Genomic DNA, 24,206 nt, shown 5'->3' on the forward strand with positions numbered 1-24,206 from the left:
TTTTGAAATAACCATTTGAACTTCCTCAAATGCATTGGTTGAATACCTACATTTTTACTTTTTGTGTGGGGCCCTCCCAGGTCCTCCCAGAAGGGTGCCTTGTCTCTTTAAGAGTCAGAATGCTAAGATTCCATTCGTGGTCAATTTGGGCAGGTTTGAGGTCCTTCTCCCCCAAAATGACCGCCCTTGGTTCTCTACTGAATATTCATGAGAGGGAGGGATCACATTTTCAGGACCTAAAAATTCCATTACTAAATTTGTTATCAGACACAGAAACACTTGAGTGTGAAGAGTGTTGTGTTGGACTCACTGAACATCTGATCTTGAGCTGACAGTTAACCCGCGCTTTTGTTGCTTTTGTCTCTCGCAGCCACATGGGGGGGGGGGGGCATTGTCTGCTGCCCTGCTGACCTTATTGAAATTCAGGGATTGGCTTGATTGGAAACTTTATCAATATGTTCTCTGGTTTGTAGTAACCTGCAGTTTAACATCTAAAATGGAAATGATTGGTTTAGGACTTGTGGCTTTCCTAGTGAAGGAAAATAAGTAGTTGTTGTCACTACTCTTTTTCCTCAAATATTTTGAGAAAAAATAATAAAAATGATGTTTGTGTTTTAAGTAGAGGCCAAGAAGTTTTTTCTCTAAAGTAAAAGATGGTAAATAGGTGGTTTCGAGAACTGTCGAAATTGGCTAAATTGACCTGGCATCTAAGTCCTACCAGTGAACCAAGAGTTTAGCATATTGTGACTTTTCTAAAAACACGCTCCTTGGCTTCAAGCAGCATTCAAGACCAGTGACTTTTCCTGATAGGAGGTCTCGTGTAAAGCGCTTATGCAGAGTAGCTTTTGTTGCTGCTGTTGTATAAATAAGAAAGGAATTTGAAGAATGATTTTTTAAGGAACGAGTGTCTATTGCTTTCCCCAGCAGCTGCCGTCGAGGGGAAGCCGCGCGGTGCAGCGGGCAGGCTCGGGGGGTGGCGCCGTACCCGGGCGGCAGCGCTGCGTCCCCGGCGCGCTGGCGAGCCCGGGTCCGGGACGGGCAAGGAGGAGGAGGCTCCAGATCGGTGAGCCTGTCCAAGTGAAGCCAAAGTTGTCAGGCAAAGGACATTTTCGAGGAAAGGGCTTCTTTGAGCCTGCACCCTCAGGGACTCAGCGAGCGCTCCGGGGCTAGCGGCGGGCGCCCGGCGTGCCAGTGCCCCGCGGGTGTCGCTGCAAGTGGGGACAACCCCGTGGCTTTCCGAGACGCGGCCAGCACACAGCCCTCCGGAAACCCGACCCGGACTGGGGCAGAGGCGGGCTGCGGGCTGATTGCGAGCAAGCCGGGGCTCGAGGCCAGGCTCACCTGCCGCGCGGGGCGGCGCGGGGCCCATTGTGCGGAGGCGGAGGGCGCGGCGCGGCGCGGGCAGGCGGGCTGTGATTGGCGGGCGGCGGGCGGGAGGGGCGCGGCGCGTGTGTCAGCCCACGAGCCGAGCGCCCGCGCGTGCAGTGCGCCTCCGAGGCCGCCGGACCCGCCCGCCCGCCCGCGCCGGGCCCCGCGCCCCACGCCCCAGCCCCGCGCCGGCGGCTCCATGGACAGTGTCAGGTGGGTCCCTGGTTTGTCTCGCCTTCCGCGCTCTGCGCCCGGGCTCCCCGGGACCGCAGAGGCGAGAGCGCCCGAGCGTTTCTAAGTTGAACCTTTTAGGAAGATCTCGGCTACGATCGCTGTTGACCAACTTGGCGGCAGTGGCGCCCGCAGGCGGAGGGGGACGGGGCGGAGGGAAGGAGCCCCAGGCCAGGTCCCGGGAGCCCCCCGCGCGCGCCCCGCTCCCTGCGGCGGTGGCGGAGAGGAGTTGGAGGAAGTCCTGTCCTGCCCGGCGCTCTCGCTCCTGCCTATCGCTCGCCACTCGTGTTCTGTGGGTTGGGCTCACGGGACCGCTTTCGTGAAGCCCTCGCCCTCCAGGGGCCGTGTCTGGGGGCTAGGCTGTGTCACTTTCAGAGCGAAATATACAAGGCGCCTTCCACCTTCGTGTGGTCCGTGTGCCTATTTCTTCGCTTCTGCTAGTTTCTGTGCCTGTCTGGCCAGCTAGTTTCAGCGTAGTTCTTCCATTTAAAAGAGTCACGTTCGGTGAAAGGGGGGGGTTGTAAAGGGACGCTCCAGCAGGTTGGGGAGCCTGCGCCGCTGCCGGCTTCTTGCTAGTTTATGAAGTGGTCATCCCAGCGGCGTTGCACAAGGAAGGGCAGCCGACCGAGCATCGGCCTTCTCCCGTCCGTATGCAGCAAACTCGACCGTCACAACTGCCTGAACGCCGGTCATTGCAAAGGATACTTTTACCCTCCAAGTTGGGATGGGAAGGAGGGGATCTTTCTTTAGGAAGTGGGTGGTAAAGTTTTAGAGCAAAGTACGTAGCCTCTTCCTCTTTGGGATTAACTCCTTCAGGGCCTGCCCGTTACAAATAAAATACTCGATAATTTTATATTCTTGTCCACATAGATCAAATATTATAATCAAGCCAATTTAAAAATGCAAATTATCTCATTTCCATTGAATCCAATATTCTGAAAGTGACACATTTGGGGGAAAAATTACGCCTGATAACAGGAAATGTGAATCATACTATCAGTGACTAATCAGCTTAAGAAAAAATAAGTTGCGTTATTTTATCATTAGGAAGTCGGTTTTAAATAAGCCATTTTGTTGTTGTTGTTTAAATCAAGCGAAGTTTTTATTTTAGAAGCAGCCCTGTATTGCTTTTCTTTTTTCTGTAACAGATTTTTCAAAAAGAATGTGTATGTTCAAGCAAGAGTGGTTTATGTGGTCAGGTGTTCAAGCTAGGATGTCATTGTCAAAGACCTCAAACATGATCATGCTAAGATTTTAGTTTTGTATTTGATGTGTTGCTGTTTAAAATAATTTTTCTTGAATGTTGACTCATCACTGAGTAAACCCAATGAAGATAGAAGCATATTCTCTAAGTGGGTTCCCCTTGCATAAACTGAAAAAGAATCTACTTCTATTTTATGTGATTCTTTGTTGCTGCCTGACACATTTCAGTGAAAAGTGTGTAAAAATGAAACCAAAATACAGACTGCCTATCCAGAGGCCTGACTGACGGGCTGAGATGTGATAGAGCTGAGCTGAGAATGGACTGGGCTGACACTTGATAATCACAGTTGATTTATTGTTCATTAGTACTGCATTAGCCCTTTTAGGCAAGACACTTATTTGTGTAGTGGCCTGTCAAGAGCCAGACTGCAAACACCTGTCATTTCCAAGGCATGAGACAAGCAACAAATATTAACATGATGCAAATGAAAACACATTGGTCTACATGAAGGGCAAGATGATTACAGATTTTTTTCTTTACCAATCTATAAGGAGAAAACTATGAAGGGGTTCTTTTTTTACACTAAGGCCTACTTACAGAGTGAAAGTAACAGGCTTACTATTCTCCTATTTGCCCTAAGAACTTTGTTTTCTACTCATCTGTGCAGCTCATCTGATGAAAAGTTGGTCAGGTAAGGAAGTGAGAAGCCTAGCGTTGTCAGTTATTTAATCTGAGTATTTCAAGGAAGGTAGGCTTCTTTTTTGTGTGTTGTTTGTAAACGTATTTCATTAAACAGAATTCTTCTAAGCAGGGGCTGATTTTATGAAAATGTGATGACATCATAGCTGAACTATGATAATATTGGATAATGATGTCAAGTGCATTTCCAGCAACCTTTTGTAACTCTCAATTGGTTTTTTCTTCACTCCTTGGAAGGGAATGATCTCATAATAGAAAACAACCAAAGTGTCAAAAGAAAATAAAATTAGTGAACTTTTGTGTGCAGCTATAGAAACACAGATTAACTCATATTTTTCCAGAGAATGGAATGGAAACATTCTGCATGAGGATATATAGTGTATTGTCTTCTCAGAATTTTCATTTGACAGGGATTTTAGAGGCTATGATCTTAATTAAATCTCAACTAGCTGAAATAATGCATCTAAAGGCATGCAGTGTTGCGTAACCTTGCTCAGTCGGTAAACCATAAATCATCAGAAAGCCTGTGAAAGGGATGGTTGGCTTAATTTTTTTTTTGTTTATTTTGTTTGCTGTTAAGTGGACCTCAAAACCAAAACCCTCACCATCCTTGCTTGGTATTTGCAACGTTGTCAGGAGCTGTCACTTGAAAGATAAACTCTCTCAAGACACTGAGCAGTTCTGCAACTTTTCAGCTAACCTCCACACATTTGCCAAATACAGAAAAATTAAAATCCAAATTTTAATTAAAAGCAACGAAATTCCAGATTTATCTGAGCGAATGTGGCAAAAGTGTGTTTGAGTTACTGTGTTTTCTGAAACAGTTGGGAGATAATATTGTAACCAGCTTCTCAGCTTGATATAAATTTGAGTAAAATTCGAATTGGCAATAAAAAAGGTTGGAGAAATTCATTTTATTATGTGGTTTAATGGTAGATGAACATCACTAAAGAGGAATTTAAAATTATATTCTTAGTTACTGGCAAATATAATAGCCAACTAGAATCAACTTCAGGTAGTTCTTTGTGGTTTGCACAAAGGATGTTGCAGCAACAGATGATGAGAGGAGGTGCAAGTAAAGAAATATGTACATTTTGCCTGTGTGTGTGTTACACGATAAAATATGACTTCCACGACAAGGAGTGATCATTAAATTGATATTAACTAGTCCAAGTTTTATATATTCTAGTGCTTGAAAATACTGGATTATTTATTTTTAGTGCCTTTAAAACATGTTTTTCACTGCTGCATTTTTTGGTTCATGTATATACTTTAATAGAAGAAGCTATATAAAAACTGAGAGAGCTATCCTGTGATACACTGATTTTACGTATCTCTCGGTACATAATAATTCCTATAAGGGCAGGAGTGATGTTCTGGAAAGCTGTATATCTCTTGGGGGCAAAGCAGTAGTGCAACTTTACGTATATATACCTGCATGGCTAGATTTGGGGATAGTCTTAACTCTAAGCTAAATTTGCTGTTGTAAAAGGTTACTTTTCTTGGATCAGCATATTTCTGGACATTCATTTTAGTCATTTCAGAGTGTGCAATACTATTTTCCACATAAAATTCAGCTTTATTTTCTTTTATTTAAAAGAAAGGAAACTCAGGTACCTGTTAAACAGTCCTCTGCAGAATTATCTGGAAAGAGCTAAACTGGGCCTTTACTTTAGAGGGACTCTTCTCTGAGTCCTTCTTCCAACCTGGCAGTTGTTTGAAGAGAAATTAATTTAGAATGAGAAAAATGAATAGCAGGCACATGCATGCTGCCTCATTCACATCGGTTAAAAGCATGAAGATGCAGGCTAAATGTTATGATTCCCTTTTTTAAAAAAAATAATGCCATAGTATCATGTTTTAATTTTTTAAGTTTTATCTTGCTCTTAAATCTGAAACATCATTGTTCAAATAACTGAGAACAAGGTAAATCAACAACATCAAAAAGGTCGGCTTCTCTGATTTCTCAAGGGCTTGTTATTTTGTGCTTCCCAATTCTATTTGATGTCTTGACAAAACAAGATGACACAGGGGAGAATACATTAAATTTTGATTTTTTTTTCATCTAACCTGTTACAGTTGTGGCAGTTTAATTTCTCATACTTTCTCCTGAAGATGGCTTTTTGTACAGTTACCTTAATTGTCACACCACTTCATGAGATGTGTCCTCACAGTTTTCCCATTTGCCTGGATTTTGCTAAGTATTTTTGAACATATTTTGACCTTAACACGTATGGAGCTTTTGATAGGGCTTTGTCTTCATTAGGAATAAATTGGTGAATGGTGAGATTGTCAAAGAAGCAACTGATGCTTTCTCATTAGAATCTAATTTGGACCCCTTTAACTGTGATGTATAAGGTGATGGTGTTGGAATAAGGCAGGAGAAACTGCACAATTTGAGAAACTGAAGTTGTAATTCTAAACAAGAAAAGAGACAACACCCTAAGTAAGACCTTACCCAATTTAGGAGTGATCTAATTTGGCCTACCTGCATGTTTCAACCCCATTCCAATGCCCCTTCCACGTCGGTAATATGAGAAAATACACGGATTTGCAGTAAGCTCCCTGTGATTCTTTCTGTGCTGGTGAAAACGCGAAGGAAAGAGGGCTGCACAATGAATTTTTAGTCCTAGAAAATGTTTTCTCGACAAAAGATAAACATTTGGTTCTCTGCATTTAATACTATCCTTTGATCTACAACTATATCTACAAGTTATCCTTTATTCTGATTATGTATATGTCTCAAATAGGATTGATACAGTGGCTACCTCTTTCACTGTTTTTGAATAATGCTTCAATTTAAGAGGACTTATGTAGCCAGGGCCTGTTCCTTTTCTCTTCAAGAACTCAAAATCTGTGGATGGAATCTTTTCTGTGGTTCTCTGAGGTTCTTGGAATAGTTCTCCCTTCTGATTCGTAGCACTTAAAAATGATTTTTGTTATTGTTAATGTAAAATGTCATGGCAGCTTTAATTCACGTGCACTAAATTGTTTTTCCATCCCTCCTACCGGCGGAAGAGATTGAGGGACAAGAACGGCTGCATTTTTCTTGAGATAGTAATAATAATAATAATAATAATAATAGCCAGGTTGAAAACACCAGGGCTTATCGGATGATTCTTTAGTTTTGTAGCTTCATTGTTTCCTGTACTTAATATTTGCTAAGGAGAGAAGCGATTTAATTTATGTAAACTTTACATTTTTATGCAAATAAACCTGATATTTATGGGAACTGGAACAATTCTCCAGGCACTTAGTGGGAACCTTGTGTGCATGGAGGGTGTGAGAGGGCAGCAGTTGAGTTCCACTAATTCCTCTGCTGTAAACAAATAGGAATTTCTGTCCCTCTTTAAAGTTTGAAGACAAAAGAAGAGATAGAAAAGCTTAGTGAGAGATTGCTTATTAGGGTTGATAACCTGAAATAATTCCTGATTGGCAGGTCCGTCTTGGCTGTACAATCCTTCCTGAAAGGAAGATAGTCTTTCTTGATAGAATGTAATAAACAACATGATAAAAAAAATGAAATGCTAATTGCATTTTAAAGAGGTTTTTTTTTCTAAAATTTTAATAGGTGGTTGTATTGTTACTGAGAGAACAGTTATGCTAATGACTCACTACTTAGATGTTTTTACATTAATATAATAACCATTACCTGGCCTTAATGCCACAGTATTGTGGCAAAATAGCTAAGTCTAAAAAGAGTTTTACAAAAAAAACAGAAATCCATAATGAAACAGAATTATACTTCCCACATGAGTAGTAGGCTTTTTTATTTTTTCAAGACCGAAATATTATGTCAGAAATGTATTTTCTTTTCTCTGTGATACTGTTCCCTGCGTGGCATCTCCCTGAGCGTGTGGGCCTGTGCATGCGCACAGGCTCCTGGTTCGTTCTTGATGCCATGGGGAATGGATAGAAGCGTCCTAACTTTTCTGTTTGCCAGTATTATCAGTTGTGTTGATTGGCTTATTAATTGTGAAAGCTGTTGTCTTGGTCAAGGCAGCAGTGGTGTGTCTTCTACACAGGCTAGCTTCTATTCGGAATGGTTATGTAAAACTGGCTGCTGCTTTTTTTATTATTATTTTTTTTTTAGTGAAACCATTTTCCTTGGTTTTTGTTTTGATATTCTAGAGCCTTCCAATTTAAGTTTCTTTGCTCTTGTTATTTGATGAACCAAGTAACACTGCCTAACTTGGTCAGTTATCCAAATACAGCCCGAAATCTATACGGGGCTGAAGTTTCCAGAGATTGAAAATAGTTTCTAAAGTATTAAGATTAATTGAAATAAAGCTGTATTTAAAATATTTTATCATCTCATTTTTATTATTTGTGTACATAGCAATAGTGAGAAGAAGCTGATTGATGTACACAGTTTGTGTGTGTTTATACTGCACAGTATTGATTCATAGATCTCACGAGTATAAACTTGAAGAGATAGCAAAAAAGTGTTAAGACGTGTGATTTTTTTCCCCCAGTATTTATATTGTGTCTTCTCCCCTCCCACCAATTCCTCCAGTTGTCTCCTAGATTAAAAATATGTGTTGTTTCTATGGGTGTTTTTGTTAGTTTTTTAGATTTTTTTTCTTCCCATCACCTACCATGCTTGTTAGTAATAAAAGAAAATAATAATGCATATAATTGTAACAGTCTTCTACCATTCATATGATATGAAATCGTTCCGAAGTAAAAGAAAACTGTATCAGGCAAAATTTACACAGCAGTGTATGGGCTTTTAATAGACTTGTTAGTGCTAACGACATTTTGCCAGGTGCTGGTTTAAGGTGGCAGCAGGCCCATACTGGCCCTGTCTGATGGCCCAAGCTCAGCTGTGCTTCTGGCATTCTGGCAGGTTTGTGCACACCTGGGGTCAGCCACACCCATTGGTATCAGTCAGTAGTGTATCGTTCTGTGTATGTGTGTGTGGTTTTAATTTACAATTTCTTCTTGAAATTCAACTAAAGAGTGCTGTGTGTTTTTTAAATTCAGTTTTGTATGCTAGCCTTCTTTAAATGTCTGCCAGAAGTTTAATTTGAATTTCTGATCCCTGAAGGCAGCTAGACAGAATCATTCTAGTTCTTCATAAATTGCCTTCTATGATTCATTGTTAACTCATAAAACTTATTCATTTCTGTATACCCAAACAGTTAAGGCCGTTACAGTAGCGGGGATATAACTTTTTTTTGGCATTATATTTAAATTGTCATTTGAGAAAGAAATCAAGAAATAGGTTGAACTCCCAGTTAAGGAATGAACCCTGTGCACACCAAACATCAGAAATTACTGTTTTGTTTTTCTCAAGGAGGGTAAAGGAAATGGCATAGAATCAGGAAAAAAATAGTTTTAGTTTTGACTGAATACTCTCAAAGAGGGACCCATAAATATTAGAGCACTGTAGTTAAAAACTCACATGACTGTTTTAAATACTATTGATTTAAACCACTAGCTGGATTTTATGAATCAAAGTGTAATTCCTAAGCTTTGGCCATATTTCTCAATGTTAAAGCACTCTCTCTTGTGTGCCTTTAGCAGCTTTCCAGACATTCAACACAGGATTAAATGATAGTAGTTACAGTGATCAATAGGTTAAGACCGGTACAATCACTCTTGCTGCTAATGACCTCAGTAGTAATGGGCAATAAAGTGTGGGCTCTAATAGCCTCTCGCTGGTACTGTGTGCCCTTTGATTCCTAGTATTAGTAGGGACTGGTTACATAAAAAACTTGGACATTGGGAGTTAAGGGAGTGAATATGTAAGCTATAATTCTTAACTATTTAAAGCCTTAAACTGTGACCCCCTTAGTCCCCCACAACGGTTTCTGTCCTTTTGGGTATGTTTGCTTAAGCTTTCATTAACCTATTTTCATGATATGTTGAAGCAGAAACTTTAGGGAAGGAAACCTTGGTTTTATCACATTTATAGTAAGCTTGAGTCCACTTTGGAGGCTCAGTGCTAACTGGTGTGAAAATGTGACTTCAGATAGTAAAAACAGAGTTAAGGCCATCAGGATATAATAACCGACTTCTCATTACTCGGAGACTGATCCCCAGGCTGGCTGGCTGCTCAGGCTCCTCCCCACCTCCTTCCCTTCTGTGTGCCTGCTGGTTTAAGCATTTCTAAATCGATCAGCACCTGCACTGGAATGTCTAAAGGGAAGAAGGAGCGACCCAAGCTCCCTTTTCTGTCTGTAGCACGACTACAAAAATTGAATAAGTAACTATGGGAAAAGATTTAAACTCTTGGCTTATAGGTAAAGGCTTAAAAATCATCTAGGGAGAGTAGAGAAAGGCCACATGGGAGAGAGGAGAAGCAACCAAGATGGTGGAAGTGCTGAAGGAGAAGCCAGTTTGTGCAGAGAGAAGGAGATGGGGAACAGAGGTGAATAAGGCTGGTGAGCTAGAAACCTTTGATTCTAGGAAACTTGGATAAGTCAGTGGCTTTGGGAGCCCTGAATGGAAAGGGTTTTCCCACTGTGTGTATTTCTTGCCTGCTGGGTGCAAGCTAGGATTAAAGCTAATGGCCCACCAAAAAAAAATTGTTATGTCAGTCCTGTTTTAATATTTTTAAATTTTTATTGAAGTATAATTTACACACTATAAAATTGTACACTAATTTTAAGTGTACAGATGGAATATTTTTGAAATAATTTTATGCATCTGTGTGACTACCATCCCAATCAAGATAGAAGACATTTTCATCAGCCCCCAAAAGTTTTGTCGTACACCCTTCTAGCAAAGGCTTTCCAGAGTTCTTTTAAAAATTACAACCCACATGATGTTTCTGTGATGGTTTCTGTTATAACCCTGTTAATTTTGTGTTTGTTACTAGTCTAAATCTCACACCACCCTATTCCTGTCTATTTTTCTGTTCATCACCATCAGAAATTTGGCTCAAGAATATTTATATTGTACATCATCCAAGAAATGCAGAGGAAAAAAGAAACCTTAAACACAGTTGTTTCGTTTGCTTAATCAAGCCTCCCTGTATGATGATGCAACTCTCAGGGAAAAGTAAACTTCTATTGTGATATATTGGCTTTAGCAGCTCAAGAGAGTGTTTGGTACCCAAATACATACTGAAAAATTCAAAATGTTTTTTCTGTATGAAGGCAGAGTAGAGTAATTGGAATAATTTATAGATGGTAGGGTGTTTTGATAGTTTCTTCTTGGTGTTTGCCCTAGATTGAATGAAAGTCCACTATAAACCATTGGTGCTATTTTGTGTTTCAAAGTATCTTTTTAGAAAGATAATTTATCCACTCGTATACATCTGTCTCTTTTTGCATGTAAAAATATTCAGACATTATCCTCTGTTTTAAATTACAACGTATCTACATCTGCACTTGAAAGGCCACTGCAGCAGGAAGAAGTCCTCCATGACCTTCCAGAGTTGGGTTAATGAAAATTTTCAAATGTTCTGGGTAGTGTTTTCCAAACAATGAGAACTTGCATATAAACATCCTCACACACAAACAAGCCCACAACAGCAGCAAGAGGGTGTTCGCTGTACATGGATCTGACCTTCAGGAACCATTTTTAGTTCATCAAAATTAGTGATGCTGAGAAACCGGGACATCAGTGCATAATGACTGTGAAATTAGGAATGAGAGCTTGCTATGCAAATGACAGGACAAATCATGTGAAAAAGTCAAGATAAACTGCATATTAAGACATTATATTACATAAAATTAATACCACATTTCTCGCTTTTGCTTACTCCTCCCCTGAAAGATTTTTAAATTCTTTTATCTTCTGATCAGCCATTGTCTGCCAGATTTTTTTTTTTTTACTTGGCACACAGGCAAAGTGCAAAACATGTTATTACCTTTTATTGTAATACATGAGATGACAGCAGATCCTTCGTAACAAAATATATCCTTTACTGCTTCTTGCTGTCACATGTTTGATTAGAAACCAAAGAAAAGTAAGATGCTTCAATATTACTGTTAGAAGACATACAGGTTTGTCTTCTCTTTCATTGTTTTTTTCTTTTCTCTCCTTTTTTATTTTGGGGGGGGTGATTTTTCATAAAATAGTCTTCTTGTATTACGGGGACTGACAAAATGGTTCTCATGTAGTCTGCAAATTAAACACAAGTGCAGTGATTATTTTGAATAGCTAAATTACATTCTAGAAAGCTTGCAGAATTCATAGCATTGTCATTAGGTATCCGCTTGAATACAATTTGTGTAACCTTGGCCAAGACAGCCTGTCATTTTAATGTCAGTGTTTTATCTGAACAAGACATCATCCTTTCAGATACTGTGTGCAGGTTCCTTGCAGAGATGCCCGTGCAGAAATGTGTTAACAGTTGCAAATATGAAATGCTATCAAGTTCATCACCGAAGCTGTTTGTCACTGAAATGTCATGGAAAGCAGCTTTAATGGTATCACACATAGTATGAAAGAATTGAGACATCTGTATGCTGAATGAGTAAGGAATGGAAAAGGCATCATAGGAATGGTCTGTGCTTAAGTTCAGAGGTGCAGCCAAGGTTCAGGTATCCACAAAACTAAGCATTCTTTGATTGTCCTTAAACTCATGATCCACAGAGGAAGTGGACCATGTGAGCCCCAGCAGCAGAGGTGCTGGTTGGTTCCCATTTGCCTTCTTCTCTAAAGCAAAATTTAAGTTTGTTTTAATTTCATTGTGATGGAACACTTCTTCTTAATAAGAAGTTGAGATTGTTCTAACCTAAGTGCAGACAGCATTAACTAAGCCTTGAGTCCTTGTCTGCTTGTAGGACTGCCTGGAACACCTGACAGCTGCAGGGTTTTCTTTTACAGCTAGTGCTCGACTTACAACCACGACTGGTTCTGACAGACAGGTTGTAACATGATTTGGTCGTAAGTTGAGTAGTCTATATGTACAGTACTGTGAAATGATGTTATAAAAATCTCTAAGTCATATTTTATCATAATTTTCTTTCATTATTGTTATATATCATAATTTTCCTTGTTCATTTTATGCCATTTGTATCATATCTACACCATTTTGTTTCTTATTTTTACATTCGTCAGGTTTAAGTAAAACACTGCATTACCAGTACAACTGGTTTAATATTTGCAAAGACAATTTCCTCTTGGTAGACATCTTGGGAGGGGTTTGATGAAAAATATCCAAGACACAAAACATAAATTGCTGTACCGAGTCTGGGATAACAGTTGAAATGCTGCATGCGGAGATGGGAGTGCTGCCGGAAGCTGGTCCGCACTGTCGTATGCCCAGCTGGGCAACACTTGCGCTGCCAGACGCGGAGCAGTCGTGGCTAGCGATTGTGGTCGTAGAGTCGAATGGTCGTAAGTTGCATAGGTCTTAAGTCGATCAATATTTGTATTTATTTTTTACTTCATATCAACTTCGTGATAGATTCGATAGGCTCTGTTGGTACATCCTCTCTAGATAAATACATTGTACATGGGAAGTTGGTCCGTTTTGAAGCAGGCTGATGACCAGAAGCCACCGAACCTGGGAGCGCTGAGCGCTGTGTGTGTGTGGTGTCCTGGCTCCCTGCTCATCCTGTGCTAATGTTCTAGGTGCCCGTGTCAGTGGCTATGATGACACCTCAAGTTATCACTCCCCAGCAGATGCAGCAGATCCTCCAGCAGCAGGTGCTGAGCCCTCAGCAGCTCCAGGTGCTCCTGCAGCAGCAGCAGGCCCTCATGCTCCAGCAGGTAACCGCTCCTCCTCCGCTCAGTGCTGCACACCCAGCCCGGCCCCCCAGGCAGGCGGCCCTCCCCTGAGCAGCAGCTCTCCTCCTGGAAGAAGAGGCGGCGCGGGGAGGTGTGCAGGGCAGGTTGGCCCTAAGGAGTCAGTTGCTTCTGCATCCCTGAAAGAGAGACCCTGCCGAGCCACTAGGGTGTGGGCCTGGAGAGCACCCGATGGACTGGGATTAGGGCTATAATTGGACTTGGTTAGAAATAAGATCTCTTAGGCTTATGTGGTTTTACCTTCTTTTATTTGGTAAACCCAGAGGCTTCTAAATGGTGCGAATCAAAGCAAAGCAGGAGCCCTGTGGGATCGGCTCTCACTGTCCCCATTTCAGCTCAGAAATTTACAGAGCTGTTCTTCTAAACATAAAGAGCCATTGGCATTGGTTCATTGTAAGGTGCATTGTTGATTTTATTTCTTTACCTATGCTGGTGCTGAAATGAATTTCTGGCTGCCATTGTGCCATGGAGACCTAATCCTCAGACTTCGTGCATATCTGAACGAGAAGGATGAGATTCCTTAGCACAGTGACCAGCATTGCGGGCTGACGTGTGGGGACAGGGTGCAGGGGAGGCTGGCTACCCACGCTGTTGACGCGTATGCTAAACAACCTCCGCTCTGCCCAACCCTATCATTTAGAGAGCGTGTGCCTGTTTCACAGTGGAGATTCACTAGACTCTCAGCAAGGGCATTGAGCTTTGTTGTACTATCAAAGGTCATCCCTTGCCTTATTTTAATTAGTTTGTGTAGAAAATGGTGTGTTTTTTATCAGTTCATTTGGGGGATTACTTTTCATACAATAATGCCAAGACTAGTCAGTGTGCACTGAAATTTATTGTTGAGTTTCAAACTAAAGGTCAGACCATCACAGATAAAAGGATGCTATTTTTCAAATTGCAGTTTGTGTGTGGCACCGAGAGGGACAGTGACTGGCGCTACCCTCTCTGACTCACCATCCTCTCTTTCCTTTGTAGCAGCAGCTTCAAGAGTTTTATAAAAAACAACAGGAGCAGTTGCAGCTTCAACTTTTACAACAACAACATGCTGGAAAACAGCCTAAAGAGGTACCAACAATACATATTTTACTTTCAAACCACAGATCCCAGAGGACTATCTAGTGGCTATTAAACTGTCATTCATCTTTTAAACGATTGCACAACTGAGCTGACTATCGGTTCTCAGCTTTCAGACCAAGGCTTATTGTCCTGTTTTCGCCCAGATTTTTCTGGGTTCCATTTGTTTGCTGGCACATGTTGTATAACACCACTGCAGGTATATGTCGTGTGGGCCCTGGGAAGGGGTTCTGGGCAGGGCCCACTGGCTTCCTTTTGCAAGATGTATCTGGGGGAAGTGAAATGCTTTCAGTAAAATTTGGTTTGGACACACACACTTGATAATTTTTTTTTCAGCTCAGAGAGTTTAGGTGTCTGGCAATGACCTTTTCCTTTACAAGAATAAGCTCTTGTGAGGTTGGACAGACAAAAAGTTAGAGCAAGATTAAACACCCACAATCTCAATTTAACTTCTTCCTGCAAGTTGTCTATCTTATAAGTGCCAAAGGCAAGTCTGCAGTGGCACAGGTAAGAGAAGTCTCCAGCTTGGATTATATGCATTTCACTAACAAAAAGTAGTGTGTTACATCAGCTTCTATGGGCACAGTATTAGAAAGTGCACATAGTTTTTGCACATGGCTCTCCATCCACTTAGGGGACAGTATTAGCTCCATGAATGGTGAGGCCTTCCGGGGGCAGGCGGTTCATCTCACCTGTACAGACCCAGGTGGGTGAGGCTCACTCACTTGGGGGAGAGGCGTATTTTTGTGCAGGTATGCATTATCTTGACATCGTTCTGCCCATTCCAGAGTTATCCAGTGTAACAATTTACTTCCTCCTATTTTTTACAGTGACTGAAATTTTTTTCATTTAAGTGTTTTCTCCTTGGAATGTCAGAATTTATAGTTCGATAAAGAGCTCACAGTCCCATTTAATGGCTTGCTTCTTCACTTGCCCTAAGCTGGTGCCACTTTCCTTGGCTGGGAAGAAGTCTTCCCAAGTGACTCTCCAAAGGCTTGTCCCTCTCATGAGTGTGGAGGCCAGGAAGCAGTCATTTTACACAGTGGGAACGAGCCAGACCTTCTCTCTCTGTGGGCTCCTCCCTCAACACAAATTGGGTGCATTTTCCGTGTCCTGCCAAGTTTCTGCCCTGGAGTCCTGTTGGGCAGCCTCCATATAAACCCCTGTAGGGTAGGGGCAGTTTCAGGGTGAAGGGGAGGAGGTGCTTTAATGAAAATGCTGACACAACCTATGTGGAATGGCGTGCTACCGGGTACCGCTATAATAGAAAAGGGAACAGATTAAAAAGTGTCTAAAATGTAAATCTAAAGGACTAACAGTAATTAAAATGGAAATGGCACAGGGAGGGAAGGCATGTAATTGTGAGATATCACTGTGCAGAAGGCTCTCAGCTTTGTTTTGCTGGCTGTTTTTCTAATTCAGTAGGGCTTACTCATCAGTGGCAGTTCAATGCGCGTTAATGACTCTGGGATTGCAGGCATCACTCTGGACAAAGAAATGATTATTGTGCGGTCAAAAGAAGTTCAAAGACAAGAAGGGAATTTCAGTTTTTTCCTTAGAGATCCACATTCAAGAGCATATAAATTAAGCCAAATGTTAAAAACCACCGTCTGAAAGCTGACTTCAAAGTCACAACTCTCTAATTAATGAACTGCGAGCTTCAGTTTGGACAAGTTGTGGTTTGATGCGCCCATAAATCAACATGACAGGCCTGTTTCACAGTCTCAGACAGTGCTTGTCATTGAGTCACATCAGATGTAAACACAGCAGAAAAAAAGGAGGCATATGAAGGAGGCGCAATTGATCACCAGAATTGGTAAAAACCCACTTTTGAAGCACATTATGCATGATCACAGGAAATGGTTACAGCCTCAAGAGGGTTCCCCTTCTGCTGTTGCTTTTTTGAATCAGATTTCTAACAGCCTTCAAAAGGGAGAATAAGAATTATGGAGTTTCTCCCCTGTGGCTCACAGGCAATAACCCCCTGTTGTTATTTTGTGCTTCTTTCTTTTCAAAGGCATCAAAATTTAGTTTTTTAAAGATCTTTAACTCTATATTTGAAGACAAACAAAAAAGGGCTGCCACTGTCATTCTTATCAGTTACCAGGGATTGTGTTTCTCCTTTCTGTTGCCACTTCTTATTAACCTCTTATTTGGTCTGTTAGACATCGTTTGGAATGCACGTCTGCATGCTGGGAGAACATGAAAGTTCAGATGCGCTCAAAGGGCAGATAAAGAAATGTGAAGGGGAAAGTTACGCAGCAGAAGGAAGGATAAAAGTTAACTCTTCCGAGTTGCAGCTGTCAGAAAGGGGGCATGTCAGCATGCAGAAATACTGCTGGTGTCTGAGTCTGGGAAGGGACATGGGGGAGGAAAGGGAATACTCTGTGTCTGAACAAGGAGGTGGGACATTACAGTAGCGTTTCAGCATTTCCAGGACATTAGATTTGCTGTGGCTGCACTCTGTCATCCATTTCTAAGGCAAAGGTGATACAGGAAGTAGATACGTTGCCTTAACCTCCTGAGGGTGGACAGACACATGGGCCGGGCTTCTTCGATTCCAAGATATGTTCACAGTGCCAGTAGGTTTGGCCAAGACTTGTTGAAACTGATTAAGAGATCCTTATTTTCCCAAGATAGTCTCCTGAAATTATCATGCAGGTGGTGGACCTTTTGTGCTACAATGAAATAGTCACATGGTAGCAATTTCATGATGTGGACTAGTGGTTATGACTTTAACAAGGTTTGAACTTGGATGTTGACAGATGGAACAAGTGTATTAATTTACTGAATCCCCAGTCATTAGTGGCTCATAATTTAGAATTGTCAGGTCCTCCTCCCCCATGCCTTCCCTTTTTTCATTACCTTTGCTGTAAGCCGCTTGATCTCTGCCCAGATAAATGAACCTTACTTGCTTTTTCCCTAAAAAGTTGCCTCAAAGATGTTTTCTTGAGAAAGTTGGGCTCCACGTGGAGTTAGACCTAAGACCTTCCTTAGGAGTTCGATATGTACTCTGGAGCCCCATACAGCTAGCTGTTTAATAACTGCCCACAGACTGGGTGTGGATAATAGAAGGCAGAATTAATTAATAGTAAGTCAAGCCACAGAGTTCCCATCCTGTGTGGGTGAGGCAGGCTGGGTTGATTGTTTTAGAAGGGCCTTTTGTCCCAGGCAGTTATGACAGTTTATGTTAGGCAGTAGGGAGGAGCCAAAAAAAGGAAAACAGACCTTTGACTGCAGCTCCAGGGAGGGGACCTGAAACGCAGAGTTTATCAGGGCATTTGAGCATTTTAACACTGACGACTGACCTGTGGAGGGGGCTGCATGGAGACCTTTTTTGTGTGCATTCAATTGTGAGAAGTAAACAAATGGGCCCGTATCCTGTGTTTGGTAACTGGGTGGGAGCCCTTTGGCAACCAGTGTTGCTTTTAAATTCTTTCCTTGGACAATAGGCCTTGTATACTTTTATATCCTGGCTTTTCAAATGCAGACGAGCTTTCATGAGCTTTGCTAGGGATGGCCACAGTGACAACAAGAAAAGCCATCAGTCATTTTATATAAATAAAAATTTTTAAACATTTCATTTACAGTAAGACAGGAAATACCCTCCCTAAACTCCAACACACCCCCATTATTTTCTTCTTCAAGAAGAGCTAGATCCTGATCTTTTATTGTATCAGTGTTGGCCCCCCCTTTTTAAATGCCATGGAATTAATATCTGTTGAAAATGTGAAAAATCATTTTGACATAAATATAACTATCTTTGGGTTTTACATTAATGCGATAACTTGCAAAGGGGCGAAAACAATTGGATCATTTTATGCATGCTGTTCTTAAAATGAAAACACTGGCTTTTCATTTAAATTTATTTAAATTTTTGTTGTTAGTGGTATAGAATTTGTTTTTTGGAGTGAAACTCAATTAACTTTCTCAGTGGCATGGTAGTAAGTCTGAAATTGGTTGCTAATATGGGAATAATGGTTTTCTTTTTTTACTGTAAAATGAACTACGTGGAGACCAAAAGGAAACTACCATTTTTCTCTTCCTTTGAGCTTTGCCTTCAGAAGGTCTTGCTCCACACACCATTTTATGGTGTATCGGATCAAGGTCATGCTTTAGGTTAAGTGAATGCAGTTGTTTGTAAAGTGTGGTTATTTAGAAGCTTTGACAGGGTTGTGGAGCCCTGGGAGTTACAAACTCTCCCTGATATTTTGAGTAATACTTAAAGAGTTAGGAACGTGGATCTCATTCTTTCCTAAAGAACTTTTTTGGGGGCTCCAGTTTGGGAAGGGTTAATTCTCCCTTCAGAATTGCTAGCCGTGATGTGACTGCGACCTCCACCTCCACCTCCATCTGATTCCTCACAGATTAAGGATATGAGATAATTTCCCTCTATTTTTGTTCCACTGCGCAGGATTATCTTTCTATCACTCAGATAATTACTGAGGAAATCTACATTAATTTTTTTTTTGGCTGGAGCAAGGCCTGCTAAACACAGGAATGATGTATTGATGTTTTACACAACAAAAGTTTCCCTCCTGTCATTGTCCAATCAACGAAAAGCTGTCACACTGCAGAGCCCTGTTAGGTCAAGAGCAGAGCCCTGGGGAAGTGGACACAGGCACTGAGGGGTGTCTGGAACTCCTGCCAAGTGAAGGCATCTGAAGCCCACAGTGGCCTTCACATGGAACGTAGTCGAGTACGATGTTGTTTGCTAAATTATGAATGTGTGTAATTAAAATCCAGTGGCTGTTCCTATGAAAGATTTACAATGTTATTTCATCGTTTGTCATGGCTAATTAACAATATTAGATGAAGTTTTTCTTCTTCAAAGGTCTGATTTTCCTCATTTATTTGTGTCAGAAATGATAAACAGAGTAGCTGAAAGCTTGTCCCAGTGCATGCAGGAGGGAGGCAGCTTGTACTTCGCACTTCGGAGGTCCAGGGTTCAAATCCCCTGTATGCAGTGCTGCAGTCTTCTTCCTGGTGTGTGCAGTTAAAACTTCTAAGTCTGGAAGTGCGCGTGTTTAGTAAGAACTCAGGCCCTGCCCACTGTGCAGAGCTGACCTGATGGACAAGTTACTTTCCTGGGGGAACATCAGCAGGTAGGCTGGCCCCCGCCTCTCACCTGTCTGCAGAGGTGAGGTGTTTGGTCCCTTGCACACCGTTTCGACACTGAGCCTCCACTCGGCCCTAGTGCCCAGTCTTGGTATAGGGTTCTCACAGTGCGTTTTTGGACATTGAGCTTGACCTTCCATCTCACTGTCTCCTTCCTGCCCCTCCAGCAGCAGCAGGTGGCAACCCAGCAGCTGGCCTTCCAGCAGCAGCTCCTGCAGATGCAGCAGCTCCAGCAGCAGCACCTCCTGTCCCTGCAGCGCCAAGGCCTCCTCACGCTCCAGCCTGGCCAGCCGACGCTGCCCCTCCAGCCCCTCGCACAAGGTGGGTGGCCATGACACAGGACGCACTGCTCGGGGAAGATTGTGTTGTGGGCACAGGTACTGGGGTGTCCTGTGATGTGTCCCAGCTCATCACTGGGGAGCTGACCATCGAGACAGGCACATACAGACTTAGAAAACAAGCTGGGTGAAGGAGTAGTGATGGATCCTTACACGAGTCCAAGTACTCCTGTGCCACGTGGATACCAGGGCAGTCTGAAGGCTTAGCTGGCCGGTCCTGGTGCGCAGCCGTCCAGTGGGAGGAGCAGTGCGCCTTTGACTTACTGAGCATTTTAATGAAATCCAATGCTTTCAGTTTAGAATCACAAATGAATTTTCCTGAAGGTTTTTGTTTTTAGTTATTTTAAGCTATATTTCATATCATGTAACTTGTTTTAAACCTTACTAATGCTTTATATGTGCCACTTTTTAATAGCTAGGGGTAGAGTCAGGTTTATTTTGTGTAAACAATTAAGATTTAAGTCTTTCTGTTACAAAAATGGAAGTTTTTTTGTTTGTTTTTTGTTTTTTAATTTATTCATTTTAGAGAGGGGAGAGAGAGAGAGAGAGAGAGAGAGAGAGAGGAGGGGGGAGGAGCAGGAAGCATCAACTCCCTTATGTGCCTTGACCAGGCAAGCCCAGGGTTTCAAACTGGCGACCTCTGTGTTTCCAGGTTGATGCTTTATCCACTGCGCCACCACAGGTCAGGCTAGGAAGTTTTTTTGTTGGCTATTTTCCCCCTTTTTTTACCTTCATTTCACGTTGATACTTTCTTAAATTGTTTTTATTTATTGATTTTTTTTAGAGGGAGAGAAACGTCAATTTTGTTGTCCCACCTATTTATACATTCATTGGTTAATTCTTATATGTGCTCTGACTGGGAGTCGAATGCACAACCTTAGCCTATCAGGTGATGCTCTGACCAACTGAGCTACCTGGCCAGGGCTGGCCGTTGATATTTGAGCTGGTTAGGTCTACACTCGTCAGAACAGGTAGCATTTATATCTCTAGCTCTTCCTCAGAAAATGGAGGTTCTTTGAAAAATGACAAGATTTCATAGGTTTAAATTTTTGTTTTGAAAAGCCATTGATGGGGCTGGCCGATTAGCTCAGTCAGTTAAGGGCATCATCCCAAGTTGATAAGTTTGCAGGTTTGATCCCCGGCGGAGCACACACGGGAAGCAACCAAAGAATGCATGACTGAGTGGAACAACAGTGGATGTTTTCCTTTCCCCTCCCCTCTCTCTCCTTGCCTCACTCTGTCCCTAAAAATCAATAAAAATTTTAAGTCCTGGCCAGATACTGGTTAGAATGTCATGCTGGAGCGTGGAGGTTTCCAGTTTGATTCCTTGGGCAGGACACCTACAGGAGCAGCTTGATGTCCCTGTCTGTCCCTCTCTTTCCATGCCTCTTTCTCAAAAAAAAAATGCCATTGACATTTCCTTGGGCAGGACACCTACAGGAGCAGCTTGATGTCCCTGTCTGTCCCTCTCTTTCCATGCCTCTTTCTCAAAAAAAAAAAAAAAAAAATGCCATTGACATTGTACGGCCAGTAGCCGCAGCCCTCACGGCCACCAGGCTCATGCATGTTCCCATTAGATTCAGATAGATGGTAGAGAAATAGCGGAGCTGAAAACTGGTGGGCCGTGCCTTGATTCTAGCCTCGCACTGGCCTGCGAGTAAATACACACAGTGGGAAAACACTTCCCTTTCCATTCAGGGCTCCCAAAGCCACTGACTTTCTCCTGGTTTTCCTAGAATCAAAGGCCCCACTAGCTCAGTCCCCTCTGGTTCCTGTCTCTTGTCTCTGCACAAACTGGCTCCTCCTTCAGTACTCCGCCATCTTGGCTACCTCTGCAAAAACGTGGTCTCCTCTTTCTGAAAACTTTTCAGCACTAAAACCCCTCCTCCAGCAAACATTGGCATAACAAAACCCCTTCCCAAGCAGGAAGGTAATTAACCATTCCACCTGGCAACGGCCATTTTTAAAAATAAAAGTGAGCAAACCAGAGAATACAGATTTTATACACTCATTTGCCCAATAGACATGTTATTCCAATAGGTGTAGGGCATCAGAAGCAAATGAGTACTCTAGCTGTCTTTAGGACATCCTCTTGGTTAAAGCAACTCTTAACTTTCACATGTGTAATGTGAATGCAAATGGATTCTTCAGAAGCAGGAAGGAGAAAAGAAAGTGTGCTGAGGTGGGAAATATCATCTTCCTATTCCATACAAGCTACCGCAGATTTACCTGCCTCCTCCAGGACCCCAGTCCTTTCTGTGCTAATACATTTGGGTGAATGTGTATGTGTGCCTGAAAGGCTGGTAGCTACAGCCTCTGGCATCTTGGGTTCAGTTGCCTGCTGAAGAGGGCCTAAAATGAGGAACCTCCTGTAGCCTTGATGGGGCACATGGCATGGTCCTTGGGTCAGTCACACACTTTTGGTGTCAGGTGCAACAGTGAGGCGTGTCTGCATTTGATCTCTCTTGAGTCAACCACACCCAATTTCTGTCCCATCGGGGGTTCTTTTGTTTACTGTGTATGTTTTTACTGTTGAGACCAGGGCTTTTCCCCCTAACTCCTCTTGCCCTTCCTCCCGTTTCTGCCATTACTGCTCAACTGCTTGCTACATAATCAGCATCCCCATTGCTATCAAAGTAGAAGGTTTGGTAACTGAGCAATACCAGGGGAAAACAAAGGGCACTTTGGCTAATGTATGTGTGCTTGCAGAATGTTACAACATGTATGAATTACAACTTCGAGTTTGCCGTTGAAAACCTTGCAGGCTGTTCTGGCACACCCTCTGGACTCAGATGTCAGCCTCTCCCTCTCTGCTCCTGTGCTGTTGAGTTTGCTCACTGAGGTTCGTTGTAGTACATTAGTTAAGCTGTCCCAAAGAGGGCAATTGGGCAGTGACAAGACAAGCTCATGTGTAATGTGAAAGAAATGAATGTGGCCATGCATGAAGTGTAATCTCTGCAGTAACATATCAGAGACACTGGTAGGTAATTCACTAGCCATGGCATTGATTGATACGCTTAGCGGTGTGCTATAACTATTAGTCCCTGCAACATTAGGAAGATGCATATTTAAAATCTGAAGAGTGCCTTTATGTATGCTTAAGATGCATAAACATAACTCTTTCTAGAGTCAGGTGCTTGCAGCCAAGTGAACTGCTAGGGCTGTGGCCACGACTCCAGGAGTCAGGATGTTGGCTTCGTCTCCTCTCACCTCTCACCCAGAGTGGCGTGAGAACACAGTCATGTTGGACTACATCACAAGTTTTTTCTTTATCAGAGAGACAGTGACTTAGAGCTGCTGTCATTATGAGGTTTGAGTCCACTCTTTGCTTGCTTGAACGTGGTCACCTGGGTATGGGTGTGCAAGGACAAAAAAGGTGGCTCCACTCTGTCTTTGAGCTGGTGATACCTGCGGTTGTAAAATTGAGTTTCGTGCACAGTAAGTAGTCTGTCAGCTGTCCACACCACATACATTTTTTAACTCAGTGTCTGCATTTTCTTTTATAATGAAGCAGCCAGTTATCCTGGAGCAAGAAAAGTGGCAAGGCACGGAGTTATGTGTGAAGATAGCTGCAGATGCCCACTTATGATACAATCATGGAGATTCCCTTTCATGCCTACTCATGGCTTTTGCTAAGTTACCGTAAACATGTATGTAAACATCAAAGTATAGGAATGAAGGGAGAGGTTTAGATTTTCAAGCCCTTTTTTTCCCCTTGAAGGTCATGAAATGGAGGCATATATTTGTTGTTTGTAAGGTTATTATAGGGCCTTTTCTGTGTTTTACTTAATTAGCAGATCTGTTTTTCTCCTTGATCTCTTTAATCATATAGTTCTTCCCAGCACCAGTAATTCCTTATAAAAATATACTTTCATTATCATTCAGATTTTTACTTTTTTTTTTTTTTATTCTAGAGAGAGAGAGAGAGAGAGGGACAGATATGGACAGACAGGAAGGGAGAGAGATGAGAAGCATCAATTCTTCATTGCAGCACCTTAGTTGTTCATTGATTGCTTTCTCATATGTGCCGTGACTGTGGGGCTACAGCAGACCGAGTGACCCCTTGCTCAAGCCAGTAACCGTGGGATCATGTCTGTGATCCCATACTCAAGCCAGTGACCTTGTGCTTAAGTCAGTGACCTCGGGGTTTTGAACCTGGGCCCTCTGTGTTCCAGGCTGACACTCTATCCACTGCTCCACTGCCTGGTCAGGCTCATTCTGATCTTTTAATTTTTAAGTATAAACTATAAATAGAAAATTTATTGCTCAATTATATGCCTATAATGGATTTGTTTATCTAGGTACAATTATTCTTATCTACCATTTTGGAAGAAATGCTTGCTTTCTGGAAATTTGATATTCTTTTTATTTTTTAATTTATTGATTTTAGAGACACAGAGTAAGGCAGAGAGAAAGAGAGAAAGACATCGATTTGTTGTCCCACTTATTTATGCATTTATTAGTTG

At 42.1% G+C, this 24,206-nt stretch overlaps 1 protein-coding gene across 19 annotated transcripts in view; it reads left to right on the forward strand.

Moving 5' to 3' along the window:
• The window catches only part of FOXP1 (forkhead box P1), a 650,161-nt gene that overhangs the window by 535,706 nt on the left and 90,249 nt on the right, over positions 1 to 24,206 (forward strand). For 15 of the 19 annotated variants that reach the window (XR_010747235.1, XM_066351748.1, XM_066351745.1 and 12 more), the window contains 3 exons: positions 13,037 to 13,174; positions 14,186 to 14,275; positions 19,570 to 19,723. Coding sequence is in view for 18 of the 19 variants with exons in the window: in XM_066351748.1 (XP_066207845.1) it covers positions 13,037 to 13,174; positions 14,186 to 14,275; positions 19,570 to 19,723 (382 nt within the window). In the remaining variant the exon portion in view is untranslated. Of the gene's footprint in view, positions 1 to 1,476; positions 1,582 to 13,036; positions 13,175 to 14,185; positions 14,276 to 19,569; positions 19,724 to 24,206 lie in introns of those variants that run through there. The other 4 variants (XM_066351747.1, XM_066351751.1, XM_066351749.1 and 1 more) reach the window with 3 other exon arrangements.

Source organism: Saccopteryx leptura, chromosome 10 (assembly GCF_036850995.1).
Source record: "Saccopteryx leptura isolate mSacLep1 chromosome 10, mSacLep1_pri_phased_curated, whole genome shotgun sequence".
Lineage (NCBI taxonomy): Eukaryota > Metazoa > Chordata > Mammalia > Chiroptera > Emballonuridae > Saccopteryx > Saccopteryx leptura.